Raw genomic sequence first — 22136 nt, forward strand, 5'->3', positions numbered from 1 at the left:
ATATAGATGTATGTGTTTAAGTCTGTCCTCTGAAGCTCCGGGTAGAGCAAATTATTCAGAATGATAAACTCTGTGTTCAAATTCTGCCTGTCACTTACTGTATAAGTAGTTTCTTTGCAATCTATGGGAATGTTCATGTGAATACTATTATTGATATTTCCAGATTATCAACAATGGCAGAGTTCATTTTGGCAAGAAACTGGACTGGTAAAACTATCTAGAACTCTAGTTTTAGAAAGGAGTAGATGTTGTTTTCCTGTTAGCATTAGTTAAGCTTATTTCTAAGCAGATGTTTGTTGTGCAAAAAGGCAGAGTCAACCATGAAAATATTACTGAAAACAGGAATAACTCCCTGAAGTTCAATGGCTTAGAATTTGCAGAATTTTAATCAAGATAGCCTTAGTGGTTTTATGGCCTTATCTTTCCTATGAAATTAATTTCCTTAGGGTTTGGGGTTTTTTCCTTTTTTTTTTTTTTTTTTGTTCCACTGAGAAGTCTTATTCTAGTATTCTGTTGTCCCATTTTAACTTTGAAATTGCATAACTTCAAAATTAAAATATTTGGTTTATTTTTTGTTTTAAGGAAATGCAATACATGGTCTTTCAACTTAATTTTATTGTGGCTGTTGTAGCAAACTAACGATGGTTTACAAGATTATTAGTGTTAAACATCCAACTGTTGGACAGATTGATAAACTTCAAAGGTAGAATTTCTTCTAAGAAAAGTGCAGATGAATATTCTTATTAAAAATGTGTTTTCTTGAAATTGGACTGTATAGGACAAACCTGAAAGCAGTTGCTTAGCATTGTGTTTGTGCAGTAAGAAGAGGCAAAGTGATTAATTCATCTTAAAATGTTAGCAATTATCTGGGCAGATTCTCTTTCACTTCAGTGTTTTAAAGTTAATTATCAATTCCAAGTGTACTTATTAAAAGTATTTTCCTTCATCTATAACTTTCTGATGTGTTCAGAAATATGATTCCTCAGCTGAATTCTTGTACTAAGAACAAGAACATGACTAATAAAGTTGTGGATGAGCTGAGCTCTGTGCCCAAATGAGCTGGTTTATTCCTGGCTGGTGTTTGACACAGTGTTTGTCATCTCTAGCCACACATAGCACCAGACGTGGTTAAAGTGACTTGACCATCCAGAGGTGGAGGCTGTCTCACACAGGTGCTGCAGTTGTATGTGCCAGCTGTGCTGATGCGTGGCCTGCTGACCACACGGGCTGCTAAATACATTGGTGACTGTAGCTGTAAGCACTACTTGTGTCACCTCTGATTTTAGCTATAACCACTTATACTCCTGAGTTAAACTATTATCTGTGCTGCCAGGGCCAGTTCTTCTTGGCAGTTAATTTCTAATATATTTAAAATGTTGTATTAGCAGTACATCTGGAAGCTTTCCTAGGTGTTACTTAATTCTTTTATTTTTTCATTTCAGAATTGACAGTGATTCATTGTGGAGTCAGACATTTACCCCAGCAGCTATTTGGATGCATCAAGGAATGGCATCCTGCATTTGCTCAGCATGCAGCTGCTAAATCTTTGTAGGTGAACTTCAGAACTAAGTTTTTGGATGTAAAAGGAATCGTTCATTATCATGCACTCTGAAGTCTCCAACATTTTAATTTTAGAATAAGTCATGTGGCTTGAGATTCAGACATCTGAATGATATTCTTAACCACTTAAAACTACTTTTCTCAGAATTCAGAATCTGTTAGAGTTAAAAAGTAGCTGCATGAGTTAAAACAGCAGTTCACAAAAAAAATGTTTATCTCTTGGTTCAAACCAAGAGTGAAGTTTCAAATTAGAAGGCAATATGTGAGGAAAATTGATGAGGGCTAAGGAAGTGAGTTAGAACAGCTCTTCTGCTTGAATGATTCAAATATAAATTACAGCTATCAAAAAGAACAGGAAATGATAAGTAAAAGTCTTAACATGGGGGATTTTTCTAATTGCATGCACAAGGATTTTGGACAAGATCATAATTTGTAAAGAGAAAATAGGATGTTTTCAGCAGTCAGAAAGTATTGGATCTAATAAGTGATAAGTGTCTACCAAAACATCATCCTTTAAAGAATGAGAAAAGACTGACTTAGGTTTGTTTCAGATAAGGTTATAACGAAAATCTGACCCTAAGGCCAGAGCAGCATTGCTGCATATGATGTCAGGATTTTACTGACTTACAGGAGACAGGTTTGTGCATGCTGTTTATTGCCTTACTTTTAAGGCTCATTTACAGACAGAGGTACCACGTGTGTTTGCTACAGTTGCTTTATTTTGTGTATGAAAAACCAATGTTGGTTTAATTCCTGGTTGTTTGACAGCCTAATAGTGTTTTGTTACCACTTTCGTGAGTCAGCACCATTGGTAAAAGAAGCAGTCTGAACTTCCTTTTTCTTTTTTTTTTTCTCTTTGTTCTTTTCATTAGCAAGGGGGAGACACCAGGAGGGAGAAAGACCAGCTGTGGGGTCAAGGCTGCTGCTTTTTGGCAGTAATGTCTGCTCAAGTTATTCCTTGAACTGCCATCTTGGTTTGTGGGTCCGCAGTTGCCTGCATCACACTTTGTTCTTCTCAGCCAAATTGTGGTAAAGGTTGGCTTGAAAGCAGAGCTGCCAGCAAGACCAGCAAAGTCATCTTTGTTCTTTATTTGGTATTGAACCAAAGCTAGTTTATCAGACCAGCAGATCTAACCACCAGTGCTAAAGCTTTTTGACTTCCTTATACCACCCTTTTCACTATCTGTACCTCTTTGATCTCAGAAAATGCTGTTTCTATGTCACAACTTCTATCAGGAGTTGACTTTCCATGTAAAAACACGCTATCAGTAATGTTGGAAAGATTTCAGCTTTCTGTGCTGTTCTTAGTTGACCTGATGCTATGCTGAGGCCATCAAAGGTCAGTGCAAGCAAATCATTCCAAACGTGCAGCTAGACGTCTACTGGGGAGCTCCATCTAAAGTTATCTGCCTTTGGAAATCTTGCTCTCATTTTTATGGATGAATCTTTGGTTTTAATCTTGCCTACCTTTGACACTTCAAGGATTTCATCCTACTGAAGGAAAACCAGTTTCCTTATTTGTAAGGAGAAGCAGACTGCTATTTATAAAAGTAGGCTCACGTGCTGCATTTTGCTATGCTGATTTTAGCAAACTCCTTGCCGTGTTTTATCAAGTCCCCAGATTTGTTGTGTTCGCAGTATTGTAGTGAATTGCCTTAATGTATGACACAACTCCTTCTCTTCTGTACACCCTTAATCCTTTGTACTTAGGAAAATTTACATTTTTAATAATTTTGCATAAAGATAATTAGATTTACTAATTGGTTAGATTCTCTTACTACTGCTACTTTTAATTTAAATGTATTGTATTCCTATTTGTTATGGCTTAAAAGTCAAGAGTTCACCCACAGATTGTCTTCAATTGGTGTTCAGGAACTTTGTGCTTTAAACAGACCTGAAGTCAAGCTCTCTGAGCCATGGATGTAGACGTGCTGCCCAAAGTGGCTTTCATTAAACAATAGAATGGTTTTGCTAGAAATAACCTGGATCTGTTAAGACTGATGCTGAGCAAATGCTAACAAGCCTGCTTGATCCAAGCTGAATGGGATTAAATAGTATTTGTACTACACTAAGAATTGTGTTCTAGGGTATCCTAGTCCCAGTTTTCCGAAATGATGCTGATGATTGCTCCATTAAGCCTTCTGGTAATGAAACAATGGACTGGTGTATTACTGTAACATCTGAAACTCTCCTTAAAGAAATAATGTTCCTTTTTTATTCTTGTGCATAAAAATTGTCTACTTGAGGAGAGAAAAAGGTGTTGGAGGACATAATCACTCAGTACTGTGAGATGCAAAAGATGTACTGACAGGAAATGTGAGAGGAAAATGCTTCTCTCTAACTTCTAGGCAGCTAAACCAAGCTACAATTGCAGATTAGGATTTTGGAGATATCTAGAAACAAAAATTATTACTTTCTTGTCTTTTCCAGGAGAAAACTGTCCAAATATCAACATTTTCCTACTACTCTTCGTATCACATGGTTTCAACATAGCAGGTCATAAAGGCTTGTGGAAGAAAAAAATAAAAAGTGTGTGACACTGTCTTAGTTCTCAGTGTTCAAACAGCCTGTAGGTTAATTCAGGATTTGAATAGATGGGTTACACAGATCTAAAGTAATATAGATAAAACTGCTTTATGTGCATATACTTGCACAAAGACACTTTCAAGAGCAAAGGGGCAAGATGATAACAAATGAGAGAAACTATGAATATTTCTTGCTGCTCATCAAGCTACACTCTCTGCTGCTAGTATTTCCTGATCAACTGGGGGCATCTGGAGTTGTCTGTACCATCTTAGCAGCATTTTCTGTAGTAATGGCAGCCACGAGATAAGTGTTGTTTGATATCTGTCTGAACCATTCATTGGCTGTGGATGAGCTTGTTTCCTTTTTTCCCAGGAGTTAAACACAGCTGCTTTTGTCATGCTAAACTGATTGTAATTTGTGCTGTGGTGCCTGTGCATGGGTAAATGTCTGTGTGCTATATAGGAAAAAGTTTTGCAAATTGTTCTGGGCATGATGGACCACTCCTTTTTTCCTGAAGAGCATAGGGTATCCTGTGTGTGAACATCATACATCTGTAGAAAGTGGACCTTTAATGTCAACTGTGCTGAATATGCTGTAGTAAACATTTGACCAAAAATGTTGGATATGGTGGGCTTTAAGTATGGCTGTCTAATGGTGCAAGATCATCTGTGAGAAATGGTGAAAGTAACATGATGTCCACTGGCCCTAAACATTTAGAAACAGTTGTCATTGGTGCTAGAGTCAGGTCTGCCTTTACACAGCTTTTTCTCAGTTCTTGCCTTAAATCACTTTTGCTGGGTATAAGGCAAACTTAAAGCATTGCAGTATTCATCGCCTTCCTGTCTGTCCTCAATGCATGTAACTGCACTGAAATTTGAAGTTGAATTAATGAAAATCATTGGTAAGTCCTACTGCTGCGTCACACCCTCACTGCGAGCGGTGCAGCCAGGCGCCTGTACCAAGGTTGGCATGGGGTTTGCTACACTCCGCTCCCGAATGGGAAAAGATGTGGGAGGCAAACGTCTTAAAAGCAATGCAGTTCAACTCCAGTTCTTTCCTAATGAGATTTCAGCTTCTAAGTTTTATTCCAGGAAGCCATGTAGAGTCTTGAGAGTAATTTAGAAGACTTTGGAAATGTCATTTGCAGTGTTATACATGCTACCCACAGTCTCGTTAAAATCCAAAGAAAGTTGGTATACATGTTGCAGCATGCAAACCAAGCAGAGTTTGCTCCCTGATACTCTGTAGAAAAGCCCTATGTTGAAAAGTTTTGCCAACATTATACACTTTTGTCTCCTGGTCTATCAATTCTATACAATGTTGAAATGTATAAAACTTGTGGACAGATGTTTCAGCTTGTCTAAATGAATATAGCACCACTGGGTGAGAGTGGAACTAGGCTGATATGTGCAAGTGCAGAAAACTGACACCTCCTTACATAAGGAGTCTGATGGTTTTAAAACTTTCTACTGATCTTGCTCTTGTTCTAAAACTGACTACTTCTGTTCAGTTTGGTGTTTTTGCTATGGAGGAGAATCACATTTATGGAGGTATGGTCACCCTGCAATACAAGGTGAAATACAAGATCAGTGTCAGACCGTGTGTGTGTGTGTGTGTGTGTGTGTGTGTGTATGTATGTATATATGCATATATAATAATCTGTGTTTATATGTATATAATGAATACACACACAACTTGCAGCAACGTTGTCTGAACTGTGGATTCCTCGAATGTCAAAATACCATGGCAAATTTAATACGAACTCTTAGTTGAAATTTAGTTGATAGTCACTTCAACCTTTGCTGAAATAGTCATACAAGTATCTTGTGCTCCCTATTTTGTGACTGTAGTGTGTAGAAGGCAGTGGGGTATGAAATTCTGAAGTTGTATTTAACACTGTTAGTGTTTCTTGAATTAGGTATGTGCTTTCGTAGTTCTAACCTGAGACTTGCTTTAACCCTTTACCAGCAATGTTGTATATGTCCTCTTTCAATGTGTTGATTGTAATGAGTTGTATCTTCTGCATTTTATCATACTGCAGAATATTAAAAACTTTTTTTTCAAGGGCACTTCTTTAAATTTCTGAAGTGAGTAGCAAAAAGATGAATGGAATTTTCAGCCCAGCACAGATCACGCTGACCTCACTTCTATGGCAAATAATATGAAGGACTATGGAAATAATTACAGTGGATTGACTAGGAAGGACAGTGATGTTCGGAGTATGCTTTTCTGTTGTTCAGCTCATGGAGGAGTCATTCATTCCCATGGAAAGTGATGTAAGATGGAACTGTTCTCACTGAAATTGATTCAACTGCAACTTGACACAGGCACATAACAAGCTGTTGAGCAACAGAATTGGACCTTCTTGATATCAGAATTGCAATTACCTTTGTGGTGCACTTGGGCAGTATATCTACAGTGTCTTCTTGTTTGCTGATACCTCTACATTAGTTAGGCCTGGAGACACAGAAATGCATTAGACACTTAGAAAATGTAAAACATTTGCAAACTGAGTAGGAGGGATAAAATATCTAAAGTGATCTCTACTGTGAAGCATAAATTGTGCAGATCAAAGAAGCCTGTTCATGGGGTCATCTAGCTTCAGTCTTGACGATGAAGTCTTACAAAACTGGCTTTTTCTACACTTTTATTTTTCTGACATGCTGCCTTTCCCAAACTGGAGATGCTGGCGGTAGTGAAGAGGGTGTGGTCTGTCAGAGAGAGAATAAGATTGAGGAATGTAGAAGAAAGGGCCAGAGCCAGCTGCCTGAACTGTTCTCTCAGTGTTGTCACAGAATGTGGCAGGAGAAGCAGGAATAGACTGGGCTACCTATTAAATACTGGTGTAACAGAAAAATGGCCTTGCCAGAAAGAGTGTACATTCTCTTCTTTAAAATAGAAAGAGGGGTTCACAGTAACAATGCTGCTGCTACGCTGGGTGCAGTATGCTGCCCGTAAGGAATCAGCAGTCATAGACAAAGGGATTTTGATAGGAACTGACTCCCTCATGCATGGTCGGGCACAAGTTCTTCAATTTATTTAACTTGAATATAAACATAAAATGACATAGCAGATCCCATGTCAGCCAAAAGAGCCATCTGTGGTCTAACCCTGTGACAAACAGTATAGCAATAATTCCAATGCCACCAACAGCGCGGAGTTTGCCAGAAAAACAGATGCTTCTTTTGACATGCATCTTCAATGTGGTGCTGTTTCTGTCCTATAATTGCTGTCTATGGAGTGAGGGTGGATAGGAATAGCCAGATGAGCAGAATAATGACATTGTAGTTTTTGGGGAAAAAGCCAAGAGTTTGGAATATAATAAAAAGGAAATAAAAAAAATAATAAAGCTGAAATAAAAACCTGCAGAATTCTCCTGTGTGCATCATGAAGCCTGTGACACTTTTTAAGTAAGAGACAATACTTGCAAGACTATATCAGAAATCTAAGATCTAATGCAATATGAAATAAGAGTAAATATAATAAGAGTAATTAATACTTTAGAAACTTCTGTGTAGAGTTTTTAACTTTTCAAAGGAAACATTTCCTTCTCTATTATTTTAAAGAACTAAAGATTAGCCAAGCATACCTTTTTTTTTTTTTCTTGTGTTGTACTACCAGTCTTTTTAATACAGATATTCAAGCATTTCTCTGAATAAGCCAAGGTAAGTATCTGTAGTGTGCTGGTTTTTAACTCATCAACAGCAGCTTTATGAGATATAGAGATTTAGCTGGACTAACCACTAATGGATGACATCCTTAATAGTTAAAAGATGGCATATTTACTACTTTATGAAATTAAAAATGTAACTACCTACACCCATAAAAAATATGCATTTTAACATCACAAATAGAAGTTCTTGAAAGCAGAAATTTTCAGTCACACTGAATATTGTCTGTGGCACCATATGTCGGCACTGGAGGTAAAGGTTCACAACAGGTAATGACAAAAAAAAGTTGAACAAATGACAGCAGAGCTGGAGATCAGCATTTTTCTCATGAAAGAGTTTGTCCTCTGAACAGAAGTAACTGCCCTGTGTGATGCAGGAACATCTTGCTGCCAGAGCTTAGTCTTGTGGGATTTACTTAGAGAAATGGTTACCTGGTGTCTCGTATTTTCCTAGAAGGGAGCCAAAAAGTATGCAGGATGAAGCCATGTCTCTCATTTTCCATACATTTAAGTCCCATTTCTTCCCATTACACTATAAATGCAGTAAGAGGATAATATGTATTATTTTTCTCAGATCTTAGTACTCTTTTTTCCAGGCTTCATGAATAAGAAAAAAATTAAGCGCCATTTTTCCTTTACTTTTTTTTATTATGGGAAATGACTAATTGTTTTTAGTTTTATTTTTCTAAAGAAAAAAAATTATAGGAACTTTCTGTTATCCTAATCAGAGCAGTATCTTTGAGATATTAGTGCACCTTCTGGTCTTCAGTCAGGTTTAGGGTAACTTCACTTCTTAAGAGGGGATAAAAACACAAAGGTTCAGAAGCATGGTGAATTTGAGGACCGAAGAGAAGGAGTAAGCAATAGGATCAATAATGCCTTTCAGTGTGCCTTTTGCTCTTATTCCTTCCCTCCCCCGTCAAGGCACACTGAGAATCTAATGAGTTTATTAGCTTGTGCTCCACTCCAGTCCACACTTCTGCTACAGAGTGCCTTAGAAATGGTCTAGGAATATTTCCTTTTTTTCTGATGGAAATATCATGTGGGATGATGTCAGAAGTCTCAGTCATAATCTCTAGATATTTACTGCTTCTACCTTATTCGCTAAGCTGGCTGCACTGGCAGTGAAAAAAAATTAGACTTTTTTATGTGATCTGTTTCTGACAGATCTATTCTGTCTGCTTTTTTTTGGTCATTTTTTCTCTGTTTCTAGATTCTCATGAGATGATTGTTCAATAATTTGTTGCAGAATATTTCGGGGAATTGAAGTTGGGCTGATTGCTGTGAAATTCCCTGAGTCTTCCTCTTACCCTTTAAAAAAAATAAAAATTGCAAGACATTTGATGGCTGACAGAGAAGAGAAACCCTTCTTGGGAATTCTGTGTGTGCCAGCTGCAGTTTGACTGGACAGTTTTTTAACATGCTGGGAATTTGACAACTTCCATGAAGTAATACAATTACCTGAATAATCTTTGATTTTTCATGTGTTTTGGGCTGACATATGGAGAGTTTTTAAATGGAGATAGTGAGTAGGAGTTTTCTGTTTAATAGACGCTAAAGCAGAATCCTGTATACAGTAAGAAGCGACCACTATGAACCTCTTAATGCTGTGAGCACTAAAATAGTCATCTGTCTGAAAATGCAAATGCTACAGTTCTCCACTTTTCCCCTTAAGCCTCATGGCTGCTGCCTTCAAGACTATAAGAAACTGTCCGCTGGTTTCATGGAGTCTACTGAAAATATGGCCTATGCCGCTATTTAGGACCTTCCTGCTAGCATATGACCCAGCGTGGTCCATCTCCCATCACACAACCTGGGACATAAAAAGGTTATGGAATAATTTTTGACTTAGACTCCGTAAGTACTGTCTTTTGAGCTGCCATTGAAGTGCTTGTGAGCTGTGTGTGATTTGCCAGCTCTAATCTGACCGTCTGTGGTCTAGTCCTAACTATTGCATGACACAGGAGTTTCTATGTTAATTGCTGTTTCAGGTGAAGCATTTCCCCTACCAACAATATCTTGAATGTTTCCTGTTGTGGAAAACATTGTAAGATTTTATACTCTGCTATTAACATATATCAACAGATGTGTAATGCAAGGGAGGAATTTTGTTATTATTTGTATTCAGTGTCGTGTTGGTCTTGCTACCTTTCAGGGGCTGGCATAAACCATTAGTATACAAGTTAAGACTCTCTGAAAATAGATGTGTTTTCTTTTATTTGTAATTTGAATCCTCAGGCTGGAACAAAAACTTTGACAGTCTAAATATTCAGTACTCTTTGCTTTCTGGATCCTGAGCAAAAGCCTTGGCTGGTTTCACTGAAGGAAATAGGCCTGTGTGTTTACTAGAGTCAAGAAGGAAGTTGGCAGTGAATTCTTTTGTGTCTATTGCTTCATGAAGGGCTAACCACAAAAACATGTACATGCTTTTTTGTCTGTCTGGTAGATCTTAGTGCCATGTTGTCTTTCTTCAGATATTTCAGCATCTTTACTTTCTTTTTAGATTCTTTTAATGTGGACTAGCTGTTGTATTGCTGCAACTTGTTCAAATTTCAGAAACTAGAACTCAAATATTTTACTTTAGATGTGTCTATAATTCAGTCATGACTAGGGCATGGGACCAATGTATTGTTTCAGGGGATTGTCCAGGAAATCCAGGTATAAAACTGAGAGGGAAGAGCGATGCTGGGATTCACGATGAACAGCTAGAAGGGAAAAGGATTCATAACTTATGCAAAGTAATAGGATGTAGCCCAGTTCAGCACTCCCCTTGCTCTCCTTTGTGATACCTTTTGTGCTTTGGTGTGGCTAGTTTTGTGTATCCAGCACCTTTTATTTGTCTTTGGACTGGGGGAATTGATAAGTGGCGCGACTTGAAAATCCCTGACAGGGGATAAAGTCGATAGAGTAGGTGAGTTCCTGGGAACTTTTGACTCTAGAAGAGCTACCTGAACCAGAAGAAGCTTCTTGCATTTGGTGCTTGCTCTGTTGTTACCACCTCTTCAGCCATCTCCAAATTAGAAAGGTATTTTATTTTAGTAATAATAATGAAAAAAACCCCACACCCTATTCTTGGAGAAAAAAATTTGTTCAGAAGCATCAGTGTGGGTTTTGTTGTATACTTCAATGTGGCCAGGATTATGCTCATACTTTTTCAAGTGTCTTCATGAAAAGGAAATAGATTTTGAGCTTTGTTTCATTACTAACAGAAGATTGCTGTTGCATTAAGCTTTAATATGTGTCATTTAAATAACATTGGTTCCATTTTCTTTAAAAAAATGAAAACGTGACATTTTGTAACAAACTGGGAAGGTTTACTTCTGTACTTTCTGTTGTTAGTAATTGTTGTTTTCTGGTGAGAACAGGTTTAGTCCTGCTACTTTACTGTAGAATCTGAGGAAAGGAAGCAAAATAGCTCAGTGGGGAGACAACTTGGGTTATAGTCAGAATAATCTAGAGGTGAAATTGTTGGGAACATTGGAGCCATGACTAAGGGCTTATGCTAGATTTTGTCTTGTTTCATTACTGACAGAGCCACTCTTCATGTTCTTTTAAAAAGTAAGCTGAGAGAAGCATCTATTCGTTCATGCATTTCTGTATTTCAAGGAAGGGCTTCTTAAGTGGCTCAAAAAAAGGACATTGACAGCTTTCTTGTATTTAGTCAGAAACATTTCTCATCTTTAATGGCAAGTTGGTTCAAATTAGTTGAAACACAATGGGTTTGTGAAGAAAGAGAATGTTAACTAAAAAAAAAGAGTGAAAATAACTTCCTCTAAATTTTATTTTCATAGAATCATGGTGATATCCAGCTATAGGTTTTATTTTCTTTTGTTTCCTTTTAGTATGGAGAGGACCATATTTAGAAAAGTAGTTTTCATAGGACTTGGCTGTAACACACAGGCAAGTAAAAGGGCATAACCCTCTATTTTTATCTTGCGAAGCTCCTCTTAAAACTTATGTGTTAAGGAATAAAATTCAAAGTGAGGCGGCTTCCCTGTTCAGTGTGATTTATTTTTTAACTTCAGTACTTAATTTTCAACCTATTTATTGCAGTCCATCATTATTGTAATTACAGCTGTAGTATTTTGGGTATAGTTCTTTCATGCCAAGATATGGAATGTTTAGACAACTTCTTTTTTGAGAAATCAGGGCTGTATCTCCAGGTGTTCCTGGGCTGTCTGTGATGTTTTGTAACAGAAAGAGTCTCTACAATGCCAGCCTCCACCTACAGGGTCCTCCATCTTCCAGAACCTAATTGCTTCTGCTTCTTGTGGCTGGAGCAGTAACACCCATCATCACCATCTAAAGGAAGATAGAATAGGCTTGGATCCTGGGTATGCAGATATCTCTGTATGATCACAGAACACAATATCCATGGTTTCAGTCTTGTGCAGTAAACCAGCCCTTGCTGGAATAGTCCTACTGACTCTTACAGTGTCACTGGGAGATCATATTCTTTACCCATACAAAGAGAAGTTAAGGTTGGTGTTTTAAAGGTGAAAAGGGGGGCAGGTCTCAGGGTTTTTCTTGCCTGGGGAGTTTTTCAACAAGAGTCTGGAGCTCCTGAGGTATTCTTTATACTGGTATCATCCTGAAAATGCTTAGAAAGCATCTAACTTACTGAATCTTCCTGTGACAAGTGCTGACAGACTGAAGAACAGCAGTTGGAGAACCTACCCTAAGGCAGGAGATGTGAATGCAGCAGCAGCAGCAATTTCGGTTTCTACTGGTTGACTCTTGTCCATTGAGAATTAGACTTGGAGAGGCCTCCAGAAATTCAGTTTTCCTTGCCATTACATTTCAGGCATGATGAGGAAAACCATGAAATAAAATAGTGCAAGACACTCAGAATGGCATCTCTGCTGCAACCGTCGGTTTGCTGGCTTAGACTCGGTGATCAAGGTTTAGTGTCTCCTTATCTAAAAAAAGGTGATAAAGCAACTGTATTCATCAGTGAACAGTCATTTCTGTTAAACACTTGAAGTTTTCTTTCTGCTAGGGACGTGATGTAGTTCCAAACAATTTTCGTTTTCCTAAGCTGTGCACGAAATGTGTCAGTGTCTTGCTTCACGAGGTATGGCATCTTTTGTTCTCCTGAGCCCTTGCTTTCATTGTACAGGTAAAGCTCTGTGTTAGGTAATTAATAAATAAATAAAACAACCCCCAATTTAATTTAAAAAAAGTCCAGATTTGTGTAATTTAATACTTTTTTATCACTGTTGAACACATTCATGAAAAAATGTATGGTAATTTTTATGTCACTGCCAGTTACTGAAGGTTCTGTTTCAAAATACTATTTAGGGAAATCAGGGAGGTTAGGCTAAGCCAGGCAGGATAAGCAGGTAGTTGTAGCTTAGTCACCTGAAAAAAGCTAGGAAAACCCTAGCGACAAGATTTTAATATTACGAGATGATGGCTAAATCTGGTAGGTAATGTATGCCGCAATTTATGGTTTGAATTTAGAGCAGATTTGCAAGAACTAACTCTGTTGTTAAAAGTCACGGTACTTTTCCCATCAGGAATTTTAGCTGAGTGAAGACACTCATAATTAAATGCCAGCATGCTCTATATGCCTGCTCTTCATACACAGTCTCTAACATGAAATTAGAGACTTAAATGGATTGCTACTATAATGATCATGCTCTGTTTTGGGACAGTTGTTATCCAAGTTATCTTCTGCTTGTTGAAATTTCCTTGGACTTCTGTAGTCTGAAGGCAGCAACGGTCAGTATCTCTCAACCCCCAGGTCAAAGGAATTTCTTGGGGTTATTCCGTTTTGGTTTGGTGTCTTTTTTTTCCTGTTGACAGCAAAGAGACTCTTCTCCTCTTTGGCAGACAAAATTCTGCTCTGACTCATTTCCAGTCCTTAAGCATAGAGTGGTTTATAAGAAAGACGGGAATGGTTCATATGAGTATATTCTCCAGTCGCTTTTCAGTACTGGCAATTAGTCCCATTTGAGTTTTATATTGAAAAGAAACCTCGGACAGACAATTCTTCTTATTTTAAGGCACTTTGTGGGGACTGTTCAAACAGTGAGCTTTTTGTTTTTCTAACAAGTACCTGTGGTTTTCCCACTGCTGCAGTGGTGCTGTGGGGAGGACTGGAGGGAAGGTCCTTCAGAGATCAGGCAAGGGTGTTGGAAGCTCCTCACAGCTGGCTCCAGAATGGGATAGAGTGATCATACAGCAGAGAGCAGATGGTATAATTATTCTGTCACTGGCCTTTTTTGCTTAGATGTTTGTTGAAGGTGACAGAAAGGAAACTGCTGTGTAGAAAGAAGGATCTCTAATTACCTTTGGGAGTGAAAACGAAGGAGGAAATGGCAAACCAGTGTGACAATGGTATTTCTTGTGAACAGGAATATTGTCACAAGAAATAATGGTCTCTTGCTTATATTTATTTCTCCTATCCTTGTGTTCAGTGTTTTAATTTAAGATGCAATGATTTAAAAGAAAAATTAATGAATGTGTTTTTGTTTATGTTACAATATTGCAAATTGTTGTGAGATCCATATGACAAAAACTTAAGAACAGCTTTTGATGTGGATTTGCAGCAGACACTACAGTTTATAAAACAAAACTTTTCAAATTTGATTTCAGCTTTTAGGCAAAGTTTTCAGTTAATGTTTGTGAAAGCTGTTTCTTAACAAATAGCCCCAAACTTTGGCCAGGTCTCCACTGCAGAACGTCTTGCCAGCGAGCACTGTATCAGCCAGGGATGTGGAAAAAAGTCGTACATCCTCACTGACATCAATATGCTGGCAAAAGCCCAGGTGTGGATGCAGCTGTGCCGGCAGAAGAGAGCTTTTATCAGCTTAGCTGGTGTTGTTTGGAGAGGTGATGCAACTACGCCAGCAGAAAAACTCTTCTCTTGGCGTGCGCTGTCAGCGTAGGAGGCTCCACTGTGACTGTGCTGCCAACCAGCCCTTTGCAGCAATAGCAACTGGAAAAATAAGCCCCTTTGAACAACAGAGGGACCTCTATAATTTAGTTTTTACAAGTAGTCATCGATGAAGAACAGAGCGGAAAGAATGATTCAGGTTTTAAAATTAAGTTTTAATGTAAAAAACATGTTTAAGTTGTATGGCTTTAAGCTGTCACTGGCCCTTTAATGGCTGTCTGTCTGTCATTGGGTTGCAGGCTTTGAGAGCTGCAGTATGCCCAGCATCTGTGTTTTGTAAAGCCTTTAAGGCTTGTAAAGGTATGAGTCTCTGTGGAAGCAGTGAAAAATCTTCTGTCTGTAAACTTAGGAAGACAACTGTGGTCCCATTTACATTCTCATCATGTTTGGATGTGACCACTAGCACTAGAACGTCTTCATGTTTAAATAAAAGCTTAAATTTCTCAGAACGGAGTGTTTATGTGTTACAGACAGACAGAGTTAGGATTCCTACTCTCTCTACACACAGACACACATTTTCCTCTCCTGCCCTTGGCCAACTGGTGACAAGATTTTACAAAACTCCAGTTCTTCATAACATAGAAAAACAAAGATTTTAAGAGAAAAACATTGTAAGAAGTAAAAACAAAACCAAACCAAAGCTACTGAAAAACTTAACTGAGGCTCTTAGCCTTCAGTTGTAATTACCAGTTTAGATGAAGATGGGTACATGTGTGTGGAGTTATATGCCAGCTGTACATGTGTGCTCGAGGCAAGTGTACATTTCGAAATCGTGAACAGAGTAGTTGTGCGTTTGATCACTGTTTGCATTTTGAGAACTCCACTGAAGGCTTTTGAAAAGAATATCATTGTACCAGACTGAGTTTGTTCTGTTTGTTGTGAAAATGTTTTGAAACTAATTGCTCTGTCGTTTTGCACTGCTTGTAACCCCAAAAGTAGTTGCCTTGTGTTAGTGGAAGCAGAGTGGTCTGACAGTCTGACTTGTGCTGCTATAGTTAAAATATGTCAATGTTTCCATTGCAATCTTGGAAGAGAGCATTTAATCTTTTCCCCTGGAAGAAATTCTAGATCAGTGCTTCAATTCCAAATATAAATATTTTGGAAGAGATTTGATGTTTCTAAAAATCTTTATTAAAACCAAATAAAATACAAAAATCTCTAACCTTATGGCAATGAAATATTGATATTCAGTTTTGAAATATTGCATGATTACGGAGTGTATTTAATTCTTTTTGGTAATTTTCAGTTCAATTAAATTAGGGAACAACAGTGTTACTACTTATTAATGTTGATTTTATAGCAAGTTTTGCAGTTGGCTGTTCCAGGCCATTATAGCTGCATAATAAACTTTGCAATATGCCAAATTGGAAGATTTTTGAAACCTTCCTAGGGAAACAAAAAAAGAAACACATAATTATCATAAAATATCTGATATAAGGCATGCCTTTGTACTTTTTTCCCCCCTCACAATTTCATTCCAGTTTCCTGAAGTTATGTCCAAAATAGTTTCACTTTTCTTTTTAAGGGTGTAGTTTCATGGGTGCTTTAAGCAGAGGTGAACTCTAATGCTTTCCTCTCTCTCTTTACATTCCTGTTCCCTGCCTTGTGACAGCCAAAGCTTTTGTATAGCACAAAGCCACATGTGGTGTACCAGATCAGGGAAGATAATTTTTTGGTTCGGTCTGTGGCTGTACAATTGTTTGTACTAATCCAAAGAAGAGGGTGGCACCAGGGCAGGAACAAGTGAGCCTATGCTGACATCTCGCTATATATTACACTTTAAATTTTCCCCCTCTACCATGCCTTTCCTCTGCAGTTCACAGGGCAGTTCTGTCTATGAGTTTCTTGAGCCATGGAAGCTCAAGCTTTTGCAGGAAAGGGGCCACATGCAGCCAGTTCAGCAGTGAAAACCATCTAGTCACAAGACGTTTACTGGCAACGGTAGTTCTCTTAGTGTTTTGTTAAAGTATTCCTCTCTTACAACACCACAGACCTGTTCATAGTACTTTCTATACAGTATCTTGCTATACTGTTGTTAATGCAAATGATTGCTCTACTGCAGATTTTCTCTAGGATGTTTTTATGTTCCGTTAGGGTCATAAGATTTTAAGAGCAATAGTATTAGATACCTTGAGGACTAGGTAGAAGTACTTATGTGCTTTTCTCCTTTTGAAACTTGAATTTTTTTAACATTATATAGAATATTTTTCTTGACAGTCTTGAAGTAATCCACAAATGTGGAGAATTGGTGGCAGTATGAAAGTTCTGCTGAGGCACTCAATTTAAAGTCTGGTCCTTAAGCTATCTGTGCTTAAGCTATCTGTACTTAAGGACTATATCTTAAAAAAAAAAACAAAACAAAACAGTATTGTGTGAAGTACTAAAAACCAGAAGAGATAGAAAAGAGGCTTCTAATTATTTTTGTATTTTTGGATAGATTAAGGAAAGAGCGTGGTCTTTGTGTCTGCCACAATTTGACATGCGAAACAATCATAGTGATATAAACTTTATACCTGCTGGAACCGAGAGGAACAATATCTCCTCTTTCATTTTCACATCAGATAACACAATAAAGAGTGATAAAATCCTATGAGTAATATTCAGTGGAGGTTATGTATAATTTGACCCTGTGTCATGCAGTAAGCATGCATTAAATAGTGGTTGGGTATATTAGAATGTGCCTGTGAATCCTGTCCCAAATGTGGTGTGAAAGCAGTTGTCTTTAAAATCCATGAGTAATTACAAACAGATTTAACACAGAGCTCCAAATGGTAAACAGGCTACTGTAGACTGAGCTGATGTGATGTGCATGCTGTGATTGCTATCTATAGTTTACTCTAACACGCTTTTTCCTTTGCAGCAGTCCATTGTACCAGCCCACCCAATGGCTCCTCCTAGTCCCAGCACCACCAGCAGTAATAACAACAGTAGTAGCAGCAGCAACTCAGGATGGGATCAATTAAGTAAAACTAACCTTTACATCAGAGCACTGCCTCCAAACACCACTGACCAGGACCTGGTAAAATTATGCCAACCGTAAGTACTATGTTTAAATGTAAATTATAATGTCATACCTTAAAAGCCTATAGTAGGTATACAAAACAAGTGTTTGGATTATGAGGGAAGAAAAACAGATTCATGAACAACCAACCTCGTGCTATGGTATGCTGGCAAGTTTCAACTTCCTTGGCAATCACAAGGAAAAGATTGTTTGGCACTTTGGAAAAGCAAAGAAAGTAGAAATACAGCGGTGAACTGAATCAAACCATTACTTTCACAAAAACTGTGATTACTGATATTGCTGCCTGATGCTGTTGAAATGAGAGATAAATTAAAATTAATATCTAGACATGAAACTTGCTTTTAAGAACCTGCAGAGAGGTTTTTCTCTATTCACTGCTAAGATAAATCTGTTGATATAAACTCCTCAAGTAATTGTTCTGCATCACTGTAAATTACAGTGTGCATTTGAAGGCTTATCCTAGTTTCAGACTAATTTTTGGCTGTACATTACTGTACAATTATTTTTATGATTTTTTGATCCATGTAAGAATCCTCCCTAGTGGCTGGAATTCTGGGTAGACTTGGCCTGGCATAAGGTTTTCAGGCAATGTTGTTAACATGAGATTTTTTTGCTTGTGTGAGTTACTGGTTTTATTTTTTAATTTTTACAGCAGCACATGCCTCTTAGTTACTTTCAAATGTGGGTCATACGTCAAGAGACTGTGCAGTTACATTGTTTATAAACTGTTTAAAATTGCCTTTCATAAATGTTTTACTGAACTTTTAAAATTCTTAGTACTTCTGAAATTCATAGTGCACTTTCTGGATTATTTTGAAATCAGAAGTAATTAGCTAAGTTTTCAATACTGTATGTAAGAAAACATCAAATTCTATCTTGAATGAGTGGACTATCATTAAAATTTTATATAACGCTACTATCTGAGATTCTTAAAATAATTATGTTCCATTTATTATGTTCCATTTAGCAGATAAATAACTAGCAACATACAAGCATACATCTCGAAGAGCACAACACAACTAAGAAAAATTGCTAGGAACGCCTAGTAAATCTTTGATTTCAGCTTATATGGAGTACCTTTGTTTTTTAATATTGCAAAATATCTGATACCTAATTTATATAGAAGAATTTTAGTTGCAAATGCATGTTTTACAGAAGTGGATTTTTCCTTCCCGTTTTTGTCATTTGAACTGATGAAGTAACCTTGGCCTGTGCACTCATGTTATGTTAGGACAGAGCTGGGAGGTTATTTTGCACTGGAGCCGCCCAGTAACTACTATTTGTGCAGTGGTTACTATAGCTCCTTAATCTTTCTGAAGACATTTTTGTTTCCACAGTCTCAGATATCATCAATGTATGAACAGCCTAGAAAAAAGTACGTTCAATACTTTGCTGTAACTGGTCCTCTTCTTCTTGGATAGCCAAAGATTATAATTTTGTTGTTGCTATTCAACATATAATTGTAGTTGGAATAGCGTGAATTGTATTAATAAAGAACAGACAAGAACTGCAGCCATGAAACTGTTAATTCTGATGTAAACTTAGTCTTGGAAGGTTATGGCATTTGTTCCTGTGAGATATTTCTCTCCTAAGAATCTTGAGAGGAAGGGAAACCCTGTCTCAAAATTCTCCATTTCTGATGAGGAACTGAGTGAGATGTCCAGAAATTTTAGTGGTGGCCAACACAGTCCCTTAGCACCTAACTTGATGCGGCAGTAAGATAGAAGTGACAGCACCCTGTTCACAGAAGCTCAGTAATCCACTTTTGTAGATCATGGAAAGTTTCAGATGCTAACTGTTCCCTTCCTACAAATCGGCCTAAACTTTTAGGACATAGAGGGCAAGATATTCTTAAAAGTGAACCTGCCATGTTCATTGTTTAAGCTGAGACAATACAAAATAAATAGAGAATAAAATCTTGGGCACGCTAAAATCAGTAAAGAAACTGGTGTTTACTCCAGGTCTCTGAAATATTTTCATTAGCTGTTTCCAAATGCCTAATATTTTACTGGGAGGCTTCAGAGTAATATTAGCTTCTTTTCCCCATATAGAGTGGATCTTGCCCATATAGAGGGTGTCTGCTGGAGTGCTTGATGCTAAGAATGGATAGAAAGGCTGCTCTGCATGTTGTAGAAATGATCTTGCTAGCTGGCAAAAAGCAGCTTTCAGTGGAGGTACAGAAAAAGGTCACTGGCTTGTTTTGTATCTTTTGACCAATGTCAGACAAGGCAGAGAAACACCTGTGGGTTGAGGAAATAATGGTTGAAAAACATCATTGTTACTGCAAATACCAGAAACATCTCATCTGCAGAGATTTTTCCCTCTGATCATCCTGGACTTGTATCATATACAAAAAGTTATTTTCAGGGATGGTTATTGTAGAGAAATATTGCTTTTGATAGAATCCATTAGAATACAAGGTAGAATAATCTACAGAATTCTTTTGGGGGGGATCATATTATACTGTGACTTTTATTTGCTTTAGTCAATATTTGCTTTAGTTCTTGCTCATGACAGCTAGCAGTGCTAATTTTGGCTATGTTTTAATTTTGTTTAATTATTTTTAGTGAATCACTAGAGAAACCTCTTATCAAGTTATGGAAGTGTTGGGCATGCTCTCCTGTTGTAGCACAGCTGTGCAGTATTTATGAACACAGTTAGCAAATGTTCATCAGCTTTGTGGAAAAGTATTTTCCTGGCAAGAGCACAGTTTGTCAGTATATGTCTCTACAAATCTGTCTCCACCTTCATCTGATTGGTTCTTTCTGTTTTTCTATTAGCTGAAGCTTTTTTCCTCTTTTCCAAGATGAAAAGAGCAGATTATGTTTTTGTTGTGAGGGCTTACTTTGAAGCATAACTATTTTTCAGACAATATTATTGGGTTTTGTGTGGGAAATGAAGCTGCCATGTTTCTGAACAGTCCACTCAAACCTAAGCCTGCTACTCCAGTTCTGTGTTGGGAAAACAAATTTCTTCATATCAGTTGTGCCAGAGGCAGAAGTGTGGGGAATAGTAAAGTAGGTATTATGTTTGTCATAAGGATGTCGTAACAGTCAACCCAGAACCAGAGGAGTGTTGGGGGGACACAAGGTGAGTCAGTCCTGGCCAAAAGAGCTTTCCATCAGGTATGTAGGAGTAGGCAAAGCAATTGATGTAATGGCCCACAGACAATGTCTTTTCTGTGGGAGGCCAGGCAAAAGCGATCAGCTAAATAGAGGGACAAGAGCAAAGGAAAGGAGCCAATGAGCATGGTTTGGGGAAGCCTGTAGGAAGCTGCCTGACTGCTGTGTGGTTTCTTTTCACAACTATATAGTGCCATTGCATGAAATCTGCTGCACTGACCAAGCCTCTGTCATGAAGAGCTGGTTTGACAGGATTGTTGAAGCAGGGGTAGTCTCAGCCATGCGTAATTGTTCTCACTTCTCCTAGTGTGGCTGTCAATACCTTATATGCTTCCTTCAGCTGTTGTGTTGGGTTTATGAATATATTATTTAGACTTTAATTGTACTTTCTTATTTTATGATTCTTGAATAGTAATTTCTTTTAACTCATTTAATATCTGCATCTGAAGATACAAGAATAAATCCATTCCAGTTATTCACTGAAATTGTTGAGCCTGCTTATCTGATTAGGGACTTAACACGATTGAGTCTTAGCAGATTCAGTCAGGAGTTTGTAACTTGCTTTGGCATGTTTTCTAGGTGCTTTCCAGACCCTCACTAAGCACTGTGCTTTGCTGAGGATGACCTTTATGCTGAAGCCACATGGTTCCAAAGCCCTGTGATTTACTTGCTAGCGTGCAGCATGGCATCTCTGTAATGCTGAATTTCTTCAGAGACCTCCTTTTGTGACATTTACATCATTAAATGAGGATGATGCAGCAGACCCTTCATCCTCCTGACAGTCCCCAGTCCCAGGGTGAGATTTCAAGCTTTGAGCCTTAACCCAGGTCTCCTTTATTCAGTTCAGCATCAATTGCCACACCAGCCCACCCTTTCATATTCTCCCTTCCTGGCTGTTTGCTCATACTGTGCTGCTTGTATCAAGCTGTTTGTAATCTATATGATATTTTTTAAATTGCTTTTTGCTCTGGACAGTTTCACTTAGTTGGTCTTCTCCCTTAAATTATCACTGTATTATTATTGGCCTCATAAGCCACCAGCGCTATCTCGTATTGGCCTCATAAGCCACCAGCGTGCCTGTAACAAATGTGGATAGAGCCTTCCCAAATCTTCACTCACGAAGCCTAGCCATGATGATTATAATGTGCATTTTTAGTGGGATTACAACCAGAAAAGCAGCTGCTTGTAAGGTAAAAAAATATAGAATTACCATGACAGACAATTGTTCTGTGCCAGGATGATCGGAAGCTTGCAGTGGCTGCCTTTGCATTGTGAAATTATGTCCTGTTTAGAGAGTATTTTAAGGGTTCTTTTCTAAATATTCAGCATTATGAA

General features: G+C 37.9%; 1 protein-coding gene across 1 annotated transcript in view; it reads left to right on the forward strand.

Annotated features, from left to right (window-relative positions):
* Positions 1 to 21460, forward strand: part of RBMS1 (RNA binding motif single stranded interacting protein 1) — a 92424-nt gene extending 70964 nt beyond the window's left edge. The window contains exons 3-4 of the mRNA XM_017838415.1: positions 17518 to 17693; positions 21381 to 21460. Coding sequence (XP_017693904.1) covers positions 17518 to 17693; positions 21381 to 21402 — 198 coding nt within the window. The 3' untranslated portion in view covers positions 21403 to 21460. The remainder of the gene's footprint in view (positions 1 to 17517; positions 17694 to 21380) is intronic.
* The last annotated feature ends 676 nt before the right edge of the window (positions 21461 to 22136 follow it).

This window comes from Lepidothrix coronata, unplaced genomic scaffold, assembly GCF_001604755.1.
Source record: "Lepidothrix coronata isolate B3197 unplaced genomic scaffold, Lepidothrix_coronata-1.0 Scaffold338, whole genome shotgun sequence".
Classification (NCBI taxonomy): domain Eukaryota; kingdom Metazoa; phylum Chordata; class Aves; order Passeriformes; family Pipridae; genus Lepidothrix; species Lepidothrix coronata.